A 19024-nucleotide genomic window follows, 5' to 3' on the forward strand; every position below is an offset into this window, starting at 1 on the left:
TTCATCCAAAGCGCAAATAATATTTCGCTATACGTCTTTAATAAATATTGCTAACGATACGCGTATATTTATTGTTATAAATAACGTGTGTTCGTATGTGTATGTGTGTGTGTGTGTATGCGCGAGAGAGGGGTGAATGGGGACGTATTAATCTAATTGTTTGCAAAGTGACGAGTAATATAATCTTACTGTTATATATACGCCGATTAACAATTGAAAATGCTGCACAGTGTGTTTCTTCGACCCTCTATAACCCAATTATAATATACCGTGAAATTCTGTAACATGCTTGCCGCGTCGAGATAAGAGATACACGATTGCACATTATTCTCCTTTGATTTAACTTTTGAGCAAAATTATTATCAAGAGAACAAACATCGCGCGTTGACCTCGGGTGAACGGGTGAGGGTAGAGGGACGTTTTCCGATTATCAATTTTTTTCTTTAAGTTTTTTTCACGCACACGTCGCTGCCTAGTAATCTAGTAAAACTGTGTTATTAAAATGTATAAAAATCATTATTATTAGAAACAATTGCACTGGGTTATATAGGGTTAAATGGATGACTGCCCGTTTTACGTAAAAAATGCTAGTCACATTCGTACAATCTGTATGTATATTTAATATATGTAATATATAATTTGTTGTCGCGTACGCGCATAGGATGCCGTATATTTCGATATCTAATAAAAACAATATACGCATCTAACGATATTCTCATTTTTACATATAAAAACATGATAAACTGATAAGGATCGTATTCTTTTATCATAGTAGCCCCATGGAGAGTATGTCCGATATAAATAACGATAGGCTCGTAGTAAATCAATCGAGGTCACTGGGAATACATATTTTAAATAGATTTGACAAGTAGACCGAAATCGAGTTATTTACAAAGATATGAAATTAATGCTATATACAGAAATAACAATTCTTCTCGTGTGATGCATCGAATCTGACCGAAAATGACGACACAACACAAAATATGAACAGTCGATATCTCTCGTCTTAAAAATCCTTAAGTAACAATAACGGAAGATAGGCGGATCATTCGATTCTATTGATAAGTACAGCGATACGTTCATTTCGCACGTATCTTTTTTCAGTTGCGATACTAATCTATTGAACTGTAGTAAACTTTATTTCACTTGCCGTCTTTAGCGTTTTAGTATTATGGAAAACGCTACGTTCCATTTTTTTTTTTAACCAAGTCTTATATATCAACGTTTCTCTTTTGTCAAGTTTCAATTAAGACTATCAAGTTCGTAGTCATCGATATTCGATAGTAATTTGTATTTGTAATACGGTATATTTAGGAAGTGTGTCCGCGCGCGCGTGCGTGTGTATTTGTGTGCATATACACACACATACACGCCCACGTACACCCGCATACATATATATATACACAAGGGTGTTTAATCGCGTGATGTCTTCTTATTCATTATGCTTGTGCACCAACTTTTCAATTTCGAATATTCTTATTTTTTTGCGAATTAAAAATTGAATAGAAGAGGGCGGGGGGGGGGGAAGGACCAGGGAAAAGAGCAACAAACGTAAAACTACTACCAGCAATTTGTTTGAGTCTCTCGATAACGTTATACCGTACTTAAGCTACTGGCATAGGATCCTGAGACGGTTGTCTTCTTGTACCAACTTTTATGATTTTTTACAGTTGTTTTCTTCCTTCTCCTTATTAGCAAGTATACAATGTAATTGTACACCTTCCTTCCTATATTTCAAAAGATACAACATAATATGCGTTTCAAAGCGTGTTTAAAATAATTTAAATGTTCATAATTGAACTCTGTATTTTTTTTGCATCTTCTTAGAAGTATAGTTTAAAAAAAAAGAACTGTGATGATAACTAAATAGTTTAATTAAAACCAAAACAAGGAATATACTGGTCGTGTGAAATAAATTAGTTTCATTTAGACATACGCCTCGCATACTGGCACTTTACCCACTTGTTATACATAGATATAGACGTACAAAGTAATGAAATGTACACGTTGTATAAAACCTAATTCGCATATATTAATTTACAAAAGAAAAAAATCTATCTCGAACGTCCTGACAAATCTAATGACAATATTTCCAATGTTTTTTCGTCGGCTTTTAATCATTTTTTAGCATCATTCTTAATTTCGATACACATTGCACTTAAATGTATTTATGTATATGTAATCTTTTATACGTCTAGTAATTGTCACAGGCTGTAATATGTTCTCTTCCCTATTTCCAACTAGCCTTTTCAAATGATCCGCGCCAAGTATCTGTTAATCGCGATTATTATGCCTTCGATCCAAGATTTGAACGTCAAAAGACAATACTCTCTCGTTCTATTTCCAGTTGAGTACACACACTCGATATACACACAATACATATTTCTGCTGCGTATTTCTGCGCTCGACACGATGACATCATGTATGCGTATAGCGTAGCATACAGGTGAGTGTAATCGTGAGTCCGTTCTTAACAACTACTTATTATCAGCGGGAGCTCGCGACAGGACCATTCTACTATTCACACGTCGGATAATACCATGCACATTAGTGCGTTGTGACGCGATAGAAAACGGTTAGTCATAAGGCATCGAATCGATTCGCGCTCCGTCTAATTCGTCACCTCGTTAAACCGGGGATAATCGCGCATAGTCGGCTCATGCCGCTTATTACAACTTTGCAGAGAAAAGCGAGATGATTATGTTGTACATTTTTTCCGACTTAATTTTGTAAAAGAAAAGCGACTGTGTTGGGAAGAAAGAAACAGAAAGGATGAGGAAAAAAGGATTTGTCTCGTAGTATTCATATCGTTATCACGAGTTTCCATAATAACGACATGTGCGACAGACTAATACCTACATGTATTAGTAATACATATTAATAAAATTAAAAATCGCGTGCAGTTATTCCCGGTATAACGCTTGTTAAGTATACTTATACGTTTGCAGCTACTGTTTTCGTCTAAAGTCGAGGGTACGTACGATATATTAAGTAGTTTAAATTTTATTGCTAGTGTTAATTTGACTGAGATTCCAATTTTGTTGTACAAATTGTTAAATCATTCTTATCGAAATAAAGAATGACAACTATCGAAAGAAATAGATATGGCATCGCAAAGCGAGCTTAACGATATATCGTTTCTCTCGTTAAGTGTATAAAGTATTTACAATAATTTACCATTATATTAATAATGGATTTTTCATTAAGTGCATCATAAATTATTACATATAAACTCTTAAAAATCAGAAAATTATAGAAATGCACTAGTGCACTTTTGCAAAGAAAATTTGCTGCAGTTTATCTGTATACACGTGTGTGTTTTGCGTGTGTGTATACATATATACACACACGCACGCACGCACACACACAGGCATATACGCGCGCGCGTACATATATGTATATAAAATCACGCAGCGCGCTATTGTAATGTATTACAAAGATGCACACGATTACGTTGACTCATATGATATCAAGTATGCATAATTATATTGCACGACGGTAAGGCAATACCGCGAAATAACTTTCCATTTCAAAGATTAAACACGAGTACTGTATGCTGTAAAATACATTACAAATATATGACTATATATGTTAGGCTCAAATCTAAAATTAAATTTCGATTTATCAAACAACAGAGATTCCAAGATTAACAAGTTCGGATTCGATTGACAAGTCAACATAGTTAACATAGTCAACGAGCTGATTATCAAAATGCATTCTTAACGATAGAAAGATGAAGAATGAAGAAATATATAGTAAAAATATATATAAGAGCTCAACATATATACATACATATACTATAAGGATGCGCACAGGTATACATATGCATATGTATATATTAAATTGATCATTTTTCTTAAATATGTATTAAATACATACCGTTTCTAAATCTTCGTAAATGTTAAATAAATTTACGAATCATACGATGACGATCCATGATCGTGGGCGGGACTCGGTGGCGTTGATGGATTTGAGCTGTTGTTCGAAGCTATCGAATGTCTAGGACTGCCACCAGATGGATGTTCCTATATAGAAATACACACGCGTTTTAACATTAACGAGACACGCAATGTTCTCGAGAGTGTTTTTAAGTGTGCAAAATGTGCGACTGTTTTTGAGAGTCGTACACAACGAGTACGTAGGTAAGTCCGATGTGTAAGTTAATTTTTTATATTGCAATGACAATCAATCACAACATACACAGTATGCAACATGCTCGCTATAAAAAAAATAAATTACCTTGTTATGTAAAGATGCAATACTACCAAGAGAGAGCGGAGTATGTGAACGCAAATGTACCGATTCGGAATCAAGTTGGTCCACTGGAGTGCGTGGTAAGGAAGGAGGCGTGGCAGTTGGTCGTGGTGGCGCAGGACCTCTTCGTGATGTTGTCGAACCTATATACATATTTCAAGCAATTAAACGCGATTGAAAAGATTGCAAAAAGTTGAAAGATACAGATATTATAACATGTTTACTACACAGTAGTACATACCATTTTATAACATTAGACATATATGTATACGAGAAAAATAAATTTGTCTAATCAATTTACCGTTGTGCGGTGAATAACCAGAGTTTCTTGACATATGTGAACTCAGACGACGTGCGTCAGAAGGGGGATGCCTAGGAGGCAACGGTGCCGGTTTGTTCGGTGTTTGAAGCGCAGCATCATATAGCTATAAAGAAAAAATTGAAAATGGAAAGAGAGGTTATGTAATCGTTCGAGTCCATCCAATACAAGAAACGATTCTCGCGTTACTTACTCTTTGTTGGCTACTATGAAGATGAGAACTACTATGATGACTCGTATGTTGTTGATCAGCAGTTTCCAAAGTTGTCGGCAAATCTAATAAACGCTGTATCTACAATAAATAAAAATGTATATAAAATATTACGTATGTGTTGCAAATGTATGTCGTATATGTATAGCAAAACGCCAAAATCCAATTGTCCTTGAAAAATTTATCTAGCTCGTATGTGTATCGTCATCGTCGTGTGACGACATTAACATATGATAATATCTGTCGTTTGTTGACGGAATGTAAACTTTTGGATTTAAAGCTTTTTACGCGTACCTGTATCCCGTTTCCTGGACCCATATGACTAATATGATTGAAATTTGTCGGTGCAGAAATCATTTTCGAACGTCTGTCTGTAGGACGAATGGCTCTATTGCCTTCTCGCAGTGAAAATCTTCGTCGTGGCCTTGTCATTTGTCTACCGCTCGCATCCAACGGTATCAAATTCAATAGTTCTCCTAGAGTAGAGTAACGAGTTTAATCGTCGATAGTCGATTAACCCAACGATAAATAAAACGATAGTCGCGTCATCTGTAGATTCTTAGGTACGAAACATACTTACGCTGATGCAAATTACTGAGATAAATAACATATGGCATGTCATTTATTACGCAAGTCGTAAGAGAACCCGAAACATTCAATGGTCGGGCTCGTTTCACATTAAGCGTTTGTAACCAGTCTCCAGATGCACAGTCAAACACGTCGATATGAGTTTCGCTGTACACCATTAGATATCCCTCGCAATAACCTGAAATTGGAGAGTATACGATTCATAAATATAAAAATGCAAGGATGAAGTAAAAGGGGGAGAGGGAGAAGAGCGAGATATTCGTACAATTAAAGATGATCAAGTTTCGATCATCATACTTACTAACTGCCGTAGGAACTGCAGGGTACATTATTTCCCGATCTCGACTTTTTCTTCCTTGACTATCAACGTACACCGCTAATGTATGGAAGACTAATAAAAATTCACCACGCGCCAACTCGATGCAACGTAACGCATCCACGGCACTATAGGTGAGGAAACCCAAAAGGGTATTCTCAGCATGGACCAAAGCTAGAAAAAAATATATTAAGGAGTTGGATATAACAGCGCAAATAGCTATAATAAGAATGATAGTAATAGACATACATTTGTTTCATTTCATACTTACAAATAGGATGATGATCTCCTAAAATGCTGTAAATTGAAAAACCAGACGGATAACCAACGCACAAGCGACCTTCGGAGAGAACTTGTAAGGTTTGTGCGTGACACGGTAACATTAATTCGCGTATACGCTTGTGTCTCGTTTTCGTACGTGTTATCTCGTAGATGATGATTTGCGATGCGTTCTACAAAAATAAGACGCAATGTAACACGTTATACACAGTTTGAGAGAGATCAATACTCGTGTGCATCGTGTGCTATCTCGTATTGAATATGTATAACGTGTGTGTATATGTGTGTACATCAAGTATCGTTGTACGTTAAGCGCAGGCCTTACTTGTTTCTTTATTGCAACGCATAAGCAGTAATTAAGCGGATTGCGACGCACTACTCCAGTCGTTAATGTAATGCATCCTTTAGTCTCCGCTACTTTAATCCATTCAACTTCGTCTCCATCCAAGGCACGTACTGGAACCAGCCGTACATGACGTTGTTTTCCGCTCAATACCACGATCAATTGCTCCTCGGTAACATATTCAAGAAGATATATCTTTTTTCCTTCTCCGACCCTTGCAATTTCTGTAAATTTATGAAAATTTCCAGGTATACATCGTCAGGTACAAAATTGCTCATTCAACTCGAATATAGAATTTTGTTGTTATACTTTTACGCGTATTTATGAGTAAAACGTATTTTCCCATAAAAGCCTATCGCATAAAAAAAAATCGCCTCAGTCACGTTAGACGTAACTTACCACTACGATCTAAATCTAAGCAGAAGAGACCTTCCTCTGTACCAATGACTAGACGATCCGGATCAATAATCGCTCCTGACATAACATTTTTAATGAATGCCAAGGTATTGTCCAACAATTCTTTCGCTCGAAAAATCTACAAGAATAATAGACAATTAATGTGTAACGGTCAAATATATGAAAAAGGGATATAGAGGAAGAAATGGAAAGGATAAGAAAGGACATGTCGCTCGATATACATCACTTTGACAGTTGTACGTACCGTTGTGTTTGGAAGATTGTTTCTCTTTAAAATCCTATGAAGTTCACTTAAGGCTACTACCCATTTTGTTTTTTCACTTTCCGTATCTGCCAACATTAACGTATGATTTCTCAATCCAGGAGGCTCCAATAACGATGTAGTTATCTAGATAGAAATAAAAACAATTTATGCAAGCATTCTCATGCAAAAAGTACAATTGTTATTTGAAATACAACACGCGCGCAAATACAATATAATGAGATACACAAATACTTTAGAACAATATATAAAAGAAACGGAATTATATTATATTATTAAAACAAAGATAATAAGCTCGAAGTGAGCGAGGCCAAAAATGTCATCGTCGCAGAAGTCGCAAGTCGAATAGAATTTATCACGTTTTTTTGAAACATTACCCTAAATATACACGGAATGTCCTTCTTTGTAGCGTGTATGACGTCAGAATCGCGAACGGAGCTGACGCTGAATTCTTCATCTCGCATATCCAGAACTTGCGAGACATATACAGATGGCAAAGCATTGCGATCTGGTGAAATGTCATAAAGAAATAATTTGAAGTCGCAAACTACGACGAATTGACGCACCCAACCCTTCTTGACGCCACCCATTTTTGGCACTTTGACGTATCCCTCGTACGCAGTACCTATCCCACGTGTAGGATCGATTCCCAATGGTCGTTTAGCTGAAACAAGCCACAGACACAGTTACGAATTGCGAAAGTTACGTGACGATACGCATCGCGAAAATACGGAAACGCATAAACAAAGTCGCAAAAGCGATAGTTTAGCGCTGAAAGTATTTGAAATATATCAAATCGAAAGAACTCTCTGCTCACGCTTCAAAATTTACGCGTTCAAAATCGCTTCAAAAAGCCACTTTTTCAGGACGCAAAATGAAATTAGATATTATCTTTCAAATAAATTTGCTCTCGGACAATCATAACCGTTAAGTACTTACTTTGATCATGGGGTACAGGACACATTGGAGGTACTTTGTCGCAACAAGGCATATGGCACGCGAAGCCGCACACTTCGCATACGACTCCTTGCCTCGTTAAACCAACCATTAAAGAAGTGCAGTGATTACACTTTGTAGGTGCTGAAAACGTTCGTACGAGAAATTGGTGTGATTTAGGCTTTGGTTGCAAATTAGTTTGACCGTGGGTGGACGAAGACTTGTTTAGAAGTTCATGAGATAACGGCGAGGTTGGATCCTAGAAAAAGAGAAAGAAAAGACAAGTAAAACAGAGTGCAACGTATTCCAAGTTTACACGCGTATACTGTGAGATGCTACCATGTACTTTCGTATATGTATATACATCTATACGTATACAGATACGTATGAAAGTAACACACGTAATAATTTATATAATTTTATAAAAAAGTATTATAAACGCATATAAAATATTTTATGTAGATTTTTTCATATGTGTATTTTTTTTATATGTTGTATGTATACGTATAAAATATTTACATATGTTAAAAGATACTTACAATACTAAGTTCAGACAGATTACTTTTGCTGCTCGTTATACTAGGCGCACGATTGTCCTCAATGTCACCTTCCACACTGTCGACACTTCCATGACGAGTACTACTTGTCGTTTCTTTCAGAAAATGCTCGAGATACGACATTTGTGATGTAGGACGTTCTAAAACTAATAAAATACAAAAATCGGATAAATAACACATCAATGATAATGAAGTGTTAATTAATGAATAAATGTATTTGACTCAATGTACGTAAAGTATTTATCAACATTAAAAAAAGAACACCATCGTCCTAGTATTAGAATTTCAGTGACATTCAGGTAACATCTTACCTGAAAACATGGTAAACCTCCTAATCACACGTGTTGTACATTTGTTAAATATACATGCCTTTCCATTTAAACTCGATTTAAAAAAGAAAAAAGAAATCTAGCAACAAAACTGCGCGTTTCCCTGATGTTGTTGTCAGAGATACATACAAGAAATATCACAAAGAAACGGCACATTTTATACATGCTCGTTATGGCAAATGCAATCCAACTACCTATCACAAAATTTAAAAGTAGTTTTGAAATGTTTCAAGTTTTTCAATCGCATGGTTTTTCACTAGTTTTTTTTTTATACCAAACGAAACAACTCACACAACGCGCATATCTGTTAATCATTGATTAAAACGACCAATCAATCAATCGATATTATTAAAGCCAATCATGAAAAAACACAACGTTACGAAATTTGCACCAGCATCACCAATACAGCTTGAACTCGAAATATCATTATCGGGACATTATCACGCACATCAACGTCTGCTCATTATAAGCTTTAAAGGACAACACAGTGCTATGTTTTGTCTGTCAATTTTTTTTCATGAAAATACAATATGAGAGATGGGGAATAAAAAAAAAGGAAATGAAACATAGCGCTGCACTGCAAGTAGATAATTAGCGCACTATAAAATAATCAATCCAAAGTCATTTTTGCTGTCACATCATTTACCGGGCGGCGATACGATGGTGACGGCATTCTGACTGATGAACGTGTTGACTGGAACGAATCTAGTTAATAAGCGACAAGTCGTGATGCGGGGGGCACGCATTACTGGTAGGGGTGATGACGGCTGATGTACGATGATACGTTGGGGTTTGGTGCTAACGATGTTTGGAGATTTGCTTGTTGTATCGCTGGATGAGACAGCTGTCACAAATATAGTTTGAAGATGAGCAACAAGAGGCCCCACACGCAGCTCGTTACGCCAATAAACAGAGGCACTTTGTAGTCTAGAAATCAGAATCGCATACCGTACTGGAGAATCGAGTTACTATGCTACGTAAATCCCAGTATTAACGATCTTTATCATTTGTGCTTTGTATATCGATATTAAACAAATTTAACACGTCTCTAATGATAAATCTCTCTGTCGCGCTTCCTACATAAAGGAACATATTTTCTCCAGTCTATAGATATTTAAACTACCTATTACACCGATAAATTAGATTGTCGCATCGTAGATGACGATCGCAATGATAAAAATCTCACAATAATCGTCCTTACATATTTTATGTAACGATATGGCGATTACACGTATAATTATCTTTCTACACCTCATCTTTCCATAATGTAAAAATTGTCTTTACTTGTATCGGTTACGCTTTTTATCAAGTAAATTAACACTCTTAATAATCTGTATTTACAGAAGAACAAAGCCATCGGTGAAATCGATGAGAAATAAAGATACCATTCCCTGTTTTAAAATGTGTATCAGGAACATATCGCACATGACACATGCTAATAATTTTCATATCGTTAATCGCTAATAATGCTCATTTCATTTATCCGCACAATGAGAATTCAGATTTTATGTGCAATGAGAATGAAGATGGTTCAAAACACTTTAGAATAAAATAACAATACAATTATCGTAGGTAGCAACATTTCGCGTCAAGATTGAGCAACGATCGAGATATATAAATGAAAAATTAATAGTAATTTAAATTGATCATCCATGACATCGTCGACTTTTCCTTTGTTAATATTTAGGAATGAAAAATATGCACAGAGCATATCTTGTTGAGAAAGAGACAGTGCGAGTCATAATTTTACGTTCGGGATCAATAGAAGCAGAAGTATTGGTAAGTGCAGAGTTTCGACGAGTAAAAGTAAACAATACGAACAAAGTATTACAGACGAGACAAGATGTTGAAGAAGAAACTATCAAATATACCTACAAAATCTACTTCATCATCTTACAAAAAAAGAAATAAAATTGATTATTGCGGGAAAGGCATCGTTAAGAAAAATTTCATTATCGTTTTTCGATAATTGCGCAATATTTCCATAATACTTTTATCACTTCACCTCGACTAAAGAGACCGTGTAAAATTGTACACAAAGATTATCGCGCTAGATACGCCGTGATGCTGATCACTCTCATCTCGATAGCAAGTTTTTTCAAATTGCAAAAAAAAACATGGTTCTTCAAAACATTGCACGTACAAACAATTTCAAGTTTTATCTCATCTTGGAGATTCATCGGTTGAAAATCCTTTTCCATATGTTTAACAAATCTCTTGATTCCTTTGCAATTTAAAATATGTATTCAAATGTTATAGAGCAAGTATATCGCAAGTATATCTAACGAATAAATAATAATGCATTAAAAAAAGTAATTTTTATAACTATAAAAACAATTTGTCAATATAAAATATTCCCACAAAATTACATTGATTTGAAGATACACATGCAGAAGCTGTCACCGAAAATGCAAATTTAATTATTAAGAAATTTCAATAAGACTAGCCCCAATAAAATATTCGTTATGTCATGTATGCGTGCGTGTAAACACACACACACGCACACGCACGCATCATTGTAATATAAGACTAGAATTTAAAACACGTTCAACGCTAGTGTAGAGATCAACACATCTACAAATCAAATATATAACACGTACAGTTGCGACTTGCAGAACAAGTGTAGATGTAATATTTCCATAGCGATATAACGAACGGATTTTTGTGCATTTTTCGTTTTTCACATTGTCAATTGAAGTGTACTTACAGCCATCCCCGGTATCGAGACGCGCTTGCAACTCTTTTACTTGCATATCTTTTCGCTTCAGTTCGTGCGACATGGTATCTAATCGTTGCTTGAAATCCCTCAATTCTCTAAAAAAAAGAAAAAAATGTAAAATTAAAAAAAAACATTAAATTTATTATAGTTTTTCGTTTGCATTCGCGTGATAATTCTTTCCATAAAGTTTTCACTAATAATAAAAATTACTTTTGTGCGGCTATCAAATCAGAGCGAGTCTTGGTGAGTTCCTCTGAAATTGCTTGCTTCGCTTGTATTTCACTTTGCAAGGAGCTCTGCAAATTCAAAAGTTCCATCTTGTCGAGCTTCTGTGAGCGACGATTTCGCCAATTTTTATCCGCCATAGTAGTTCCGCTTCCAACACCGCCAACTCCACCGGAGTGTTTTAAGAATTCTAATTCTTCCGTCATTTTTGTAGCCAAGGCCTAACAATCGGAATAAATAATATAATTTCTATTCTTTGTAAAGAAGAAAGAAAAAAAGTCTCGTTATCTATATGTCACTATAGCATCACCACAAGAAACAATAGATATTCAACGATAAACGATAGAAGCGCAAATGTACCTGCAAATATCCACGAGCGTCTTTTTCATCCGATACCCATTGAATAATTTCAGTAATCTGAGCTTCCCACTGCGCGATAGCTTCTTTCTTATTCCTCAACTCCTCATATTCGTCTTCCAATTGCCTTCTTTCACTTTGTAGTCTATTCACGCTGTCGGTGAGGGCACCAAGTTCCAACACAAGTTTCTTATTTTCTTCAACTATCATAATCTTTTCTCTCTCGTGACGTCTATTTAACTCATTTATAGTTTCTTCGCTATCGGTGATATTTTCCAATCTCGCAGCATCCAATTTCTCTTTGGTGAGCTGCACCTCTCTCTCCAACAGCTCTCTTCTAGTTTCCGCTTCGTGCAATTGTTCTTGCAAACTTCGAATCTCGAGATTAAACCTGCCTTGTTGTTGAGTTAAGTTTTCGTTATACTGAACCTCAAGCTTCTCAACTTCCGCCTTTAATCTATTAATTTCTTGAGTGGCCAAGGCGTGATTCGCACTGGCATCATTTCCAACAGAACGTTGTCTGATTTTCTCCGTTTCCTCTTGCATCTGCTTGCAATATTCCTCGCTGCGTTCTCTCAATTTCCGTTCTTTGCTAGTCTCTGCCATAGCTTCGTCGATTCTATTTTCCAACTCTCTACGCAGTTTCTCAGCTTTTCGAATATCGTGGCGTAAAGTATCGACCTTTTGCATCGCCACTTCCAACTCTTCCTCTTTGTCTCGAACCTGTCTCGATAACTTTTGCTTTTGCTGCCGTAGTTCCGATAATTTATCCGATACTTCCGTATATTCCGCCATCGCGAGTTTACGTTGCGTAAGTGCGTCCTTCAACTCTTTGTCTTGAAGCTTTAATTTCTCCTGCGCGTCCAACTTGTCCTTGATGGCTTCTTCCTTTTCCGAGCGTAGACATCGAACTAGCTTTTCAAGTTCTCGGAATTTCGTCATATCACCGTTATCCAAAGTTCGTAATTCGCGTGGAACATCTAGAGATTTCAACTGAGATTCCAACTCTGCACAGAACAAGTAGATTTCACATTAATGCTGACATATACATATACACACATGCGCACACGCGCACGTACGGATTAAATAGGCAGTTTAAACTTGTAACTTTACCACAATTGCGTTTCGTAAGCGTATTTATTTCATCCTGAAGTTTTCTCGTCGCATTATTAGAATCTGGAGAGATGCCAGGTGGAGAATGACTTAGAGTTGATTGATTTTTCATATCGTCAATGGTTTGTATCAATCGTGCGTTTTCTTCCTCGAGTATCTGTATACGTTTGTCTGTCTGAGATAGGGCAGATATACAACCCAGATCCGATATGCAACTGTAATGTTAAAAATCCAAGTTACAAATAAAGTATATTACTGAAAGTAAAAGTATCACAACACACTATTCGTGACAATCGATTCGATTCGCCTACGATTCTAAGATGTGTCATGAATACAGCGTTCAATTCGCGATCAATAAGTAAAAGTGCAACATAGTGTTCCATAAGTGGTGTCGCTAATTAATCGACTGCCGAGGATATCATTGCAATTTCAAAGACTACAATATTTTTTCTTTCTGTCTGTCTGCCTCTCTCTCTTCTCTGCTTCTGTGATTAAATCGGTTTTATATTAACGTTCGTACTAAGCAAAAATATTTTCGCCTTAAGGCTGTCAGACTAGCTAAGAAGAGTAAAGCAATACAAATGACCTAAAACGCTTAAAAAAGCTAATATTTTTCTTATGTAAGAATATAAAATTGTGAAAATTTTCATGAAACACAATAGATTCAACCAAACATACAATCAAGTATATTTATTATTATCTGGCTTATGCGACTTTCTTCTATAGCGTGTTCTTGAATCGTGAAATTCATAAAAATAATGGAGCGTTAACACATTCGTGGTGTCATGTATACATGCATATATGTAAAATAATATAGCATAAATTTAAAAAAAAAAAAAAAAAAATAAAATAAAAAAAACCGTTGCGTACGTACCTTCCTTGCGTGAAACTAAAGCCAACGAATGGTAAATGAAGAGCAGAAAAAGCTGAATTCGCGGCTGGTGGAACGGCATCGGAAGTGCGAACATCGGTATCGTCAACATCAAAGTTGGATGTGTCACTAGGTGACGAAACTTCAGGAATGTACGGCGCAGTGCTATCTCTGAGCGTATCCCAATCGACTCCGTCGAACCAAGGATGCTTCTGCATTGATAAAAGACGAGATATGAATTAGAATATAATTTATCGTCAAATAAATATATCATAATTATAAAACGCAGTGAAAATTACCTTGAAGTCATCAATACCGTTTTGGCCTAGTCTAAAGTCAGAGCTGCATATCAACTTACGCATCAGATCTTTGGCTTCTTCAGAAACATCGTACATAACATCCGTAGGAAAATCAAAACAATTCTATAAAAAGAAAACGTTAATTTCAATTAGCAATGAGTTTGCTCCTTTGTCCCGTTTGAGAAGGAAGAATTGTAAGAAGAGGAAGAATTGAAAAGTATCGTACCTTGTGATTCATAATTTTGCCATAAGTCTCGACTAGAGATTCCGCGTAAAAAGGTGTTTCGCCATAGAGCATCTCGTACATACATACTCCAAGAGACCACCAATCGCATTCAGGACCATATTGTCCCTGACCATCCTCCATTGCCTAACAAGTAACGAGAGATGATACAAATAAAAGAGGTATGTGACAAAAATGTGAAAAAGATTGAGGTGAAAGCACGTTACTTCGCCACACGTGTATTACCCTTAATATCTCTGGTGAAATGTAGTCCGGAGTACCAACAGCGACGTTACTTTGCACAGTACCATCTTCGAACAGTCGCAAACAAGAGCCAAAGTCAGCTAATCTGATATGACCATTTGCGTCCAGCAAAACATTATCGGGTTTAATGTCACGATGTACATAGCGCAAATCGTGTATAGAGCCTATAGCTAACACCATTTCCGCTATGTAGAATCGCGCCATATCCTCTGGCAGACGATCCTCAAATTTGCTCAGTAACGTCAATAAATCTCCTCCGCAATAGTAATCCATGACCAGATACTGCAAAAAAAAACGATAGAAAAAAAGTAGCGATCGGTCAATATCTCGTATCGCGACAAATACACGACGCAAGTTAAGATTACCAAGTTATTGTCATCTTGAAAGGCATAATGCAGATTCGTAATCCATCTGCGGTCACCGTACACTAGGACGTCTCTTTCCTCTCTAAAGCACGCGGTTTCGGCACGTTTCAACATTTCCCATTTATTCAAAATTTTCATAGCAAACACTTTGTCCGAGCCGCGCATTCTTACGACGCATACTTCCCCGAAAGCACCTCTGCCAATCACCTTGACAATTTCAAAGTCTTCTCGTGTCAATTGCAAGCCCTTGATGCAAGAAGTTATCGGTTTTACTGCAAAGAATCAATACAATGTGTAACTGACGGACGCGAGTGATTAGATAGAGTCGAAAGTAAGTCGGCGTTTTATCGAAACAATATTCAAAAGACACGATCGCTTACCAAACTCGATAAAATCAGAAACAGTCTTTTCACGGCGTAACGAAGAATTGCAGCATTCGTCATAAAGCACGAGTAAGATGTCGATAAGAGTCTCGATCGAAATGGCATGACCTACTCGTCCACCTTGGGCAGAACCACTGATAAACAAGCTTTCCAGTTGGCGTATTTTTCCCCCTATGCCTAAAGAGTACATTTTCAAGTCAAATATAAATTGATAAACGATTTAAAAATAGTAAAAATACACAAATAAATGCGTTTTTGCACATACAAGCCTTTCAATGTATGTGTACATGTATGCAAAAGAGTATACATCGCAAGTTAAAACAATCTTTTATAAAATTATATCTAATGTATGGTGTGTCGTTACCATTGTTGGTAAGTCCTTTCGGCATAATGTCAGGAGGGAGATGGCCATAAAGATACCGCGACGAATCTGACATGTCGCTTTGTCGACAAGGTTGTTTTTTTTTACAATCTAAACTTGATATTTCCATTGTCATTACTCGTCTTAAACTCCTTATGCCACATTGTTACGTCTCGATAAAATTCCTGTAATACACAAACAATTCCTTTAAAGGTCTTTACATTTCGCTCGCAATCATCCGCCACATTCCACATCAAACCATCACACATGCAGTTGAAACAACTTGTCTGTAAGGTAACATCCACTTTTCTCATAAAAAGAGAAAACGAATAAATTATAATTACGAGAGATTTATCACGTTTCTCAATAAAAAAAATTTTTTATTTTTATGCTATACAGTCATTTGTTGTCAAGTCTTTTTGTTGTCATAAATCACAGATTATAAAAAAAAACACACAAGAGGGAAGAAGTGAGACATAAAGAAAAACTAAAAGTTAAACACATTGGAAAATATATATAAAATTAAGAAAAAAAAAAATGGAAAAATAAAACCAGCTGGAATGAGAAACTGTAAAAAAATGGAATGTAAAAGTACAAAAAGCGCAAGCTTTTTCCATCTTTGTTCCGCCAGTATCTCAAATATTCTATTATTTCGACAATTCAAAAACTTTATTTACAATCCTGATTCAATATAAATATCACACTAATTAATAAAGTTAAAAAAAAAACAATCTAATTCGTCAACAGGTATAGAAGATGTACTGAAACAAGAACGGAAACAAGAATGGTTTCTCTTTTTAGCCACATTAATCCTTTTTGCATTACGAATCTACCGATACGTAAATTGCGACAAGACGCACGTAACATTCTAGTTTCATTCCTCTCGCACTCGGTCATCCATACCGGTCGATCATTCACGTTGGAAATTACGTAACTGCTATAAAGATAGATGAAATATTCAACGGTGAAAATATGCAACAAGAGAAACGCGTCTAAATAAAAAAGCACGGAGGGGTAAAAATAGTGCACCGAGACGGATACCGCGTTTGCGAATGGAATCTGGATTGTGATAAAAACGCAAAGAAACGCATCTCGCGCAATGTACTCGAATAGAGCGACGTACGGCTACGCTACGTCGTCTAAGTTGTCTAACGATGTAAGACTCGCCGTAGCGAGCGGTCACGTATCGTCCTAAATTTCAGGTTTATAACCTCGTCACGACACACACCACATTGCCGTTCGCGAAACACGAACTCGTGACGTAAAGTTACCCGATCGCGCAGGAAGCTGTTTTGAGCAAAAGGCTTCTCTCTCGCTATTTCCAAACGACCATTACATCGGTACGAGTATATCCGCCGAAACGACGCGCCCTGTTTCCAATATCTTCTTCAATCGTTTATCACGCACACCATTTGGTTATCACAAACCATCTTGTACAGCCATCTCCGAACACCAACAATTCGTCGATTGACCCCCTAGCGCAGGCCCCCGCAGAAAAAATATGGCAGCACTACGTCATCGAACGGAGCAATGACAACAGAAACATAGATAGGCAGCTTTAAACCTATAGCACGCGAAAGGCGAAACAGAACATACACATAAGACCGATGAGCCAATGAACATCTAGCATAAAGTCGCCATGTTGATTTATACAAGATTCTTATTGGTCTATTGGTCTTAGATTATCGTCGCCCGACTGTTGGTTCACCTGGCAAAGGAAGCGCCGAGCGCGTGTACACGAATATGTCAACTTCAAATCGTTCCTAACCTTCGATCGATTTATTCGTCTCGTCGCACTGTATCGACGATAATTTATGCAAACATAATGGGGACGAGGCGCGAATACCGAATTGCAGAGACGAATACAAATACAAATCGACTCACTGTTCACCGCTGGTCGCTCCGTCTCGGCCTTAGCTCTCGAACGTACTCGATCGAGATCCAAGATCTTTCTCACGACAATCCTTCGTTTTCGGCACTCTCTAACCACTCCTGGTATTCACACGCGTCTAAAACTCGCGATACAAGGCAACGGAGAAAATGCGAAACGTACGATTGAACGCGACACGACGACTTCGCACCATGCATCGTGTCCGACTGACGACGGATGTTGATACGAACGCCCGACATTTCACTTCACTTTCAACACTCCACGGCATTCTCGAAATACTCACTAGCGTTAAAAAGTCGTACGGGACGACGAGGATGCGAGTTGAAATGCTCTGCGACGCGCCGCGACCTTCCGCCGTGCTGCTAACTGACCGACTAGCGCCACTGCGTAGCGGCGATGATAAACATGATAGTGGCGCAGCGGCGCGCAGGCGCCAGTCACGCCGCTACGCAGTTGCAGCAGACGATCGGTTAGGTAGGATGGCGGAAGGTCGCGGCGCATTTCAACTCGCATCCTCGTCGTCCCGTACGACTTTTTAACGCTAGTGAGTATTTCGAGAATGCCGTGGAGTATCGAAAGTGAAGTGAAATGTCGGGCATTCGTGCCAACATCCGTCGTCGTCGTGTCGAATACGATGCATGATGCGAAGTCGTGTCGCGTTCAATCGTGTTTCGCGTTGCTTCGTACTCGGAGTTTCCGACGCGCGTGAGTGCCAGGAAGTATCGAAAAACGAAGGGTCGCGCGTTCGTGTCGTAAGTATGAATCAAAACGAATCGTCGTGAGGAGGATCTTGGATCTTAAACGTTCGAGAGCTGCGATCGTCGTACGGAGCTGGATGGATTCGAGCTACCAACGGCGAACGGTGAGTCAATTCATTTGTATCTACTGTTTATTTGCCCTCAATATTCAATATTCGCTCTTCGTTCCGATTGCGTTCGCATAAATTATCGTCGATGCGATGCGACAAGAATTAATTAATATCGTGTAAAAGCGAATAGATTAGGAACGATTTAAAGTTGATTTCGTGTATTACAGCGTGCTCGGCGCTCCTTTTGCCAGGTGTGCCAACAGTCGGGCAACGAGCTTTCCGAGATCTAGCTTGTATATGTGTATTGAAATAGTAGAGTACAAATGTCTATGTG

The 19024-nt window shown here is 37.5% G+C and overlaps 1 protein-coding gene across 7 annotated transcripts; it reads right to left on the reverse strand.

The window, feature by feature from the left end:
- Positions 1-596: 596 nt before the first annotated feature.
- On the reverse strand, positions 597-18178 carry LOC105202330 (serine/threonine-protein kinase Genghis Khan). 7 transcript variants are annotated; one of them, XM_039458447.1, is made up of 27 exons: positions 17876-18178; positions 15995-16176; positions 15628-15807; positions 15248-15519; positions 14865-15164; positions 14622-14765; positions 14396-14518; positions 14100-14308; positions 13226-13440; positions 12116-13119; positions 11741-11976; positions 11519-11625; positions 9458-9655; positions 8465-8628; positions 7929-8184; positions 7367-7653; positions 6972-7115; positions 6710-6845; positions 6293-6534; positions 5960-6140; positions 5674-5862; positions 5365-5550; positions 5079-5260; positions 4767-4865; positions 4556-4679; positions 4240-4397; positions 3912-4025 (listed from the first exon to the last, which is right to left on the reverse strand). In XM_039458447.1, exons 2-27 carry the CDS (start codon positions 16125-16127, stop codon positions 3912-3914), a joined length of 5583 nt encoding a protein of 1860 aa, XP_039314381.1. In that variant the 5' UTR covers positions 16128-16176; positions 17876-18178. The 7 variants fall into 7 exon arrangements, with proteins under 7 accessions (XP_039314382.1, XP_039314377.1, XP_039314381.1 ...); XM_039458446.1 differs by lacking the exon at positions 17876-18178 and adding an exon at positions 17419-17525; XM_026131968.2 differs by lacking the exon at positions 17876-18178 and adding an exon at positions 17263-17469.
- Between the last annotated feature and the right edge of the window lie 846 nt (positions 18179-19024).

This window comes from Solenopsis invicta, chromosome 16 (assembly GCF_016802725.1).
Source record: "Solenopsis invicta isolate M01_SB chromosome 16, UNIL_Sinv_3.0, whole genome shotgun sequence".
In the NCBI taxonomy this organism is placed as follows: Eukaryota; Metazoa; Arthropoda; class Insecta; order Hymenoptera; family Formicidae; genus Solenopsis; species Solenopsis invicta.

Excerpts from the sequence above, each read along its gene's own strand:
- LOC105202330 (XM_039458443.1), bottom strand. The coding sequence starts at position 16,127 with ATGACAATGGAAATATCAAGTTTAGATTGTAAAAAAAAACAACCTTGT. Across the intron at positions 8,629-9,457 it reads CACCATCGTATCGCCGCCCG|TTTTAGAACGTCCTACATCA; the intron begins GTAAATGATGTG and ends GTATTTTATTAG. Across the intron at positions 6,535-6,709 it reads CTTAGATTTAGATCGTAGTG|AAATTGCAAGGGTCGGAGAA; the intron begins GTAAGTTACGTC and ends ATAAATTTACAG.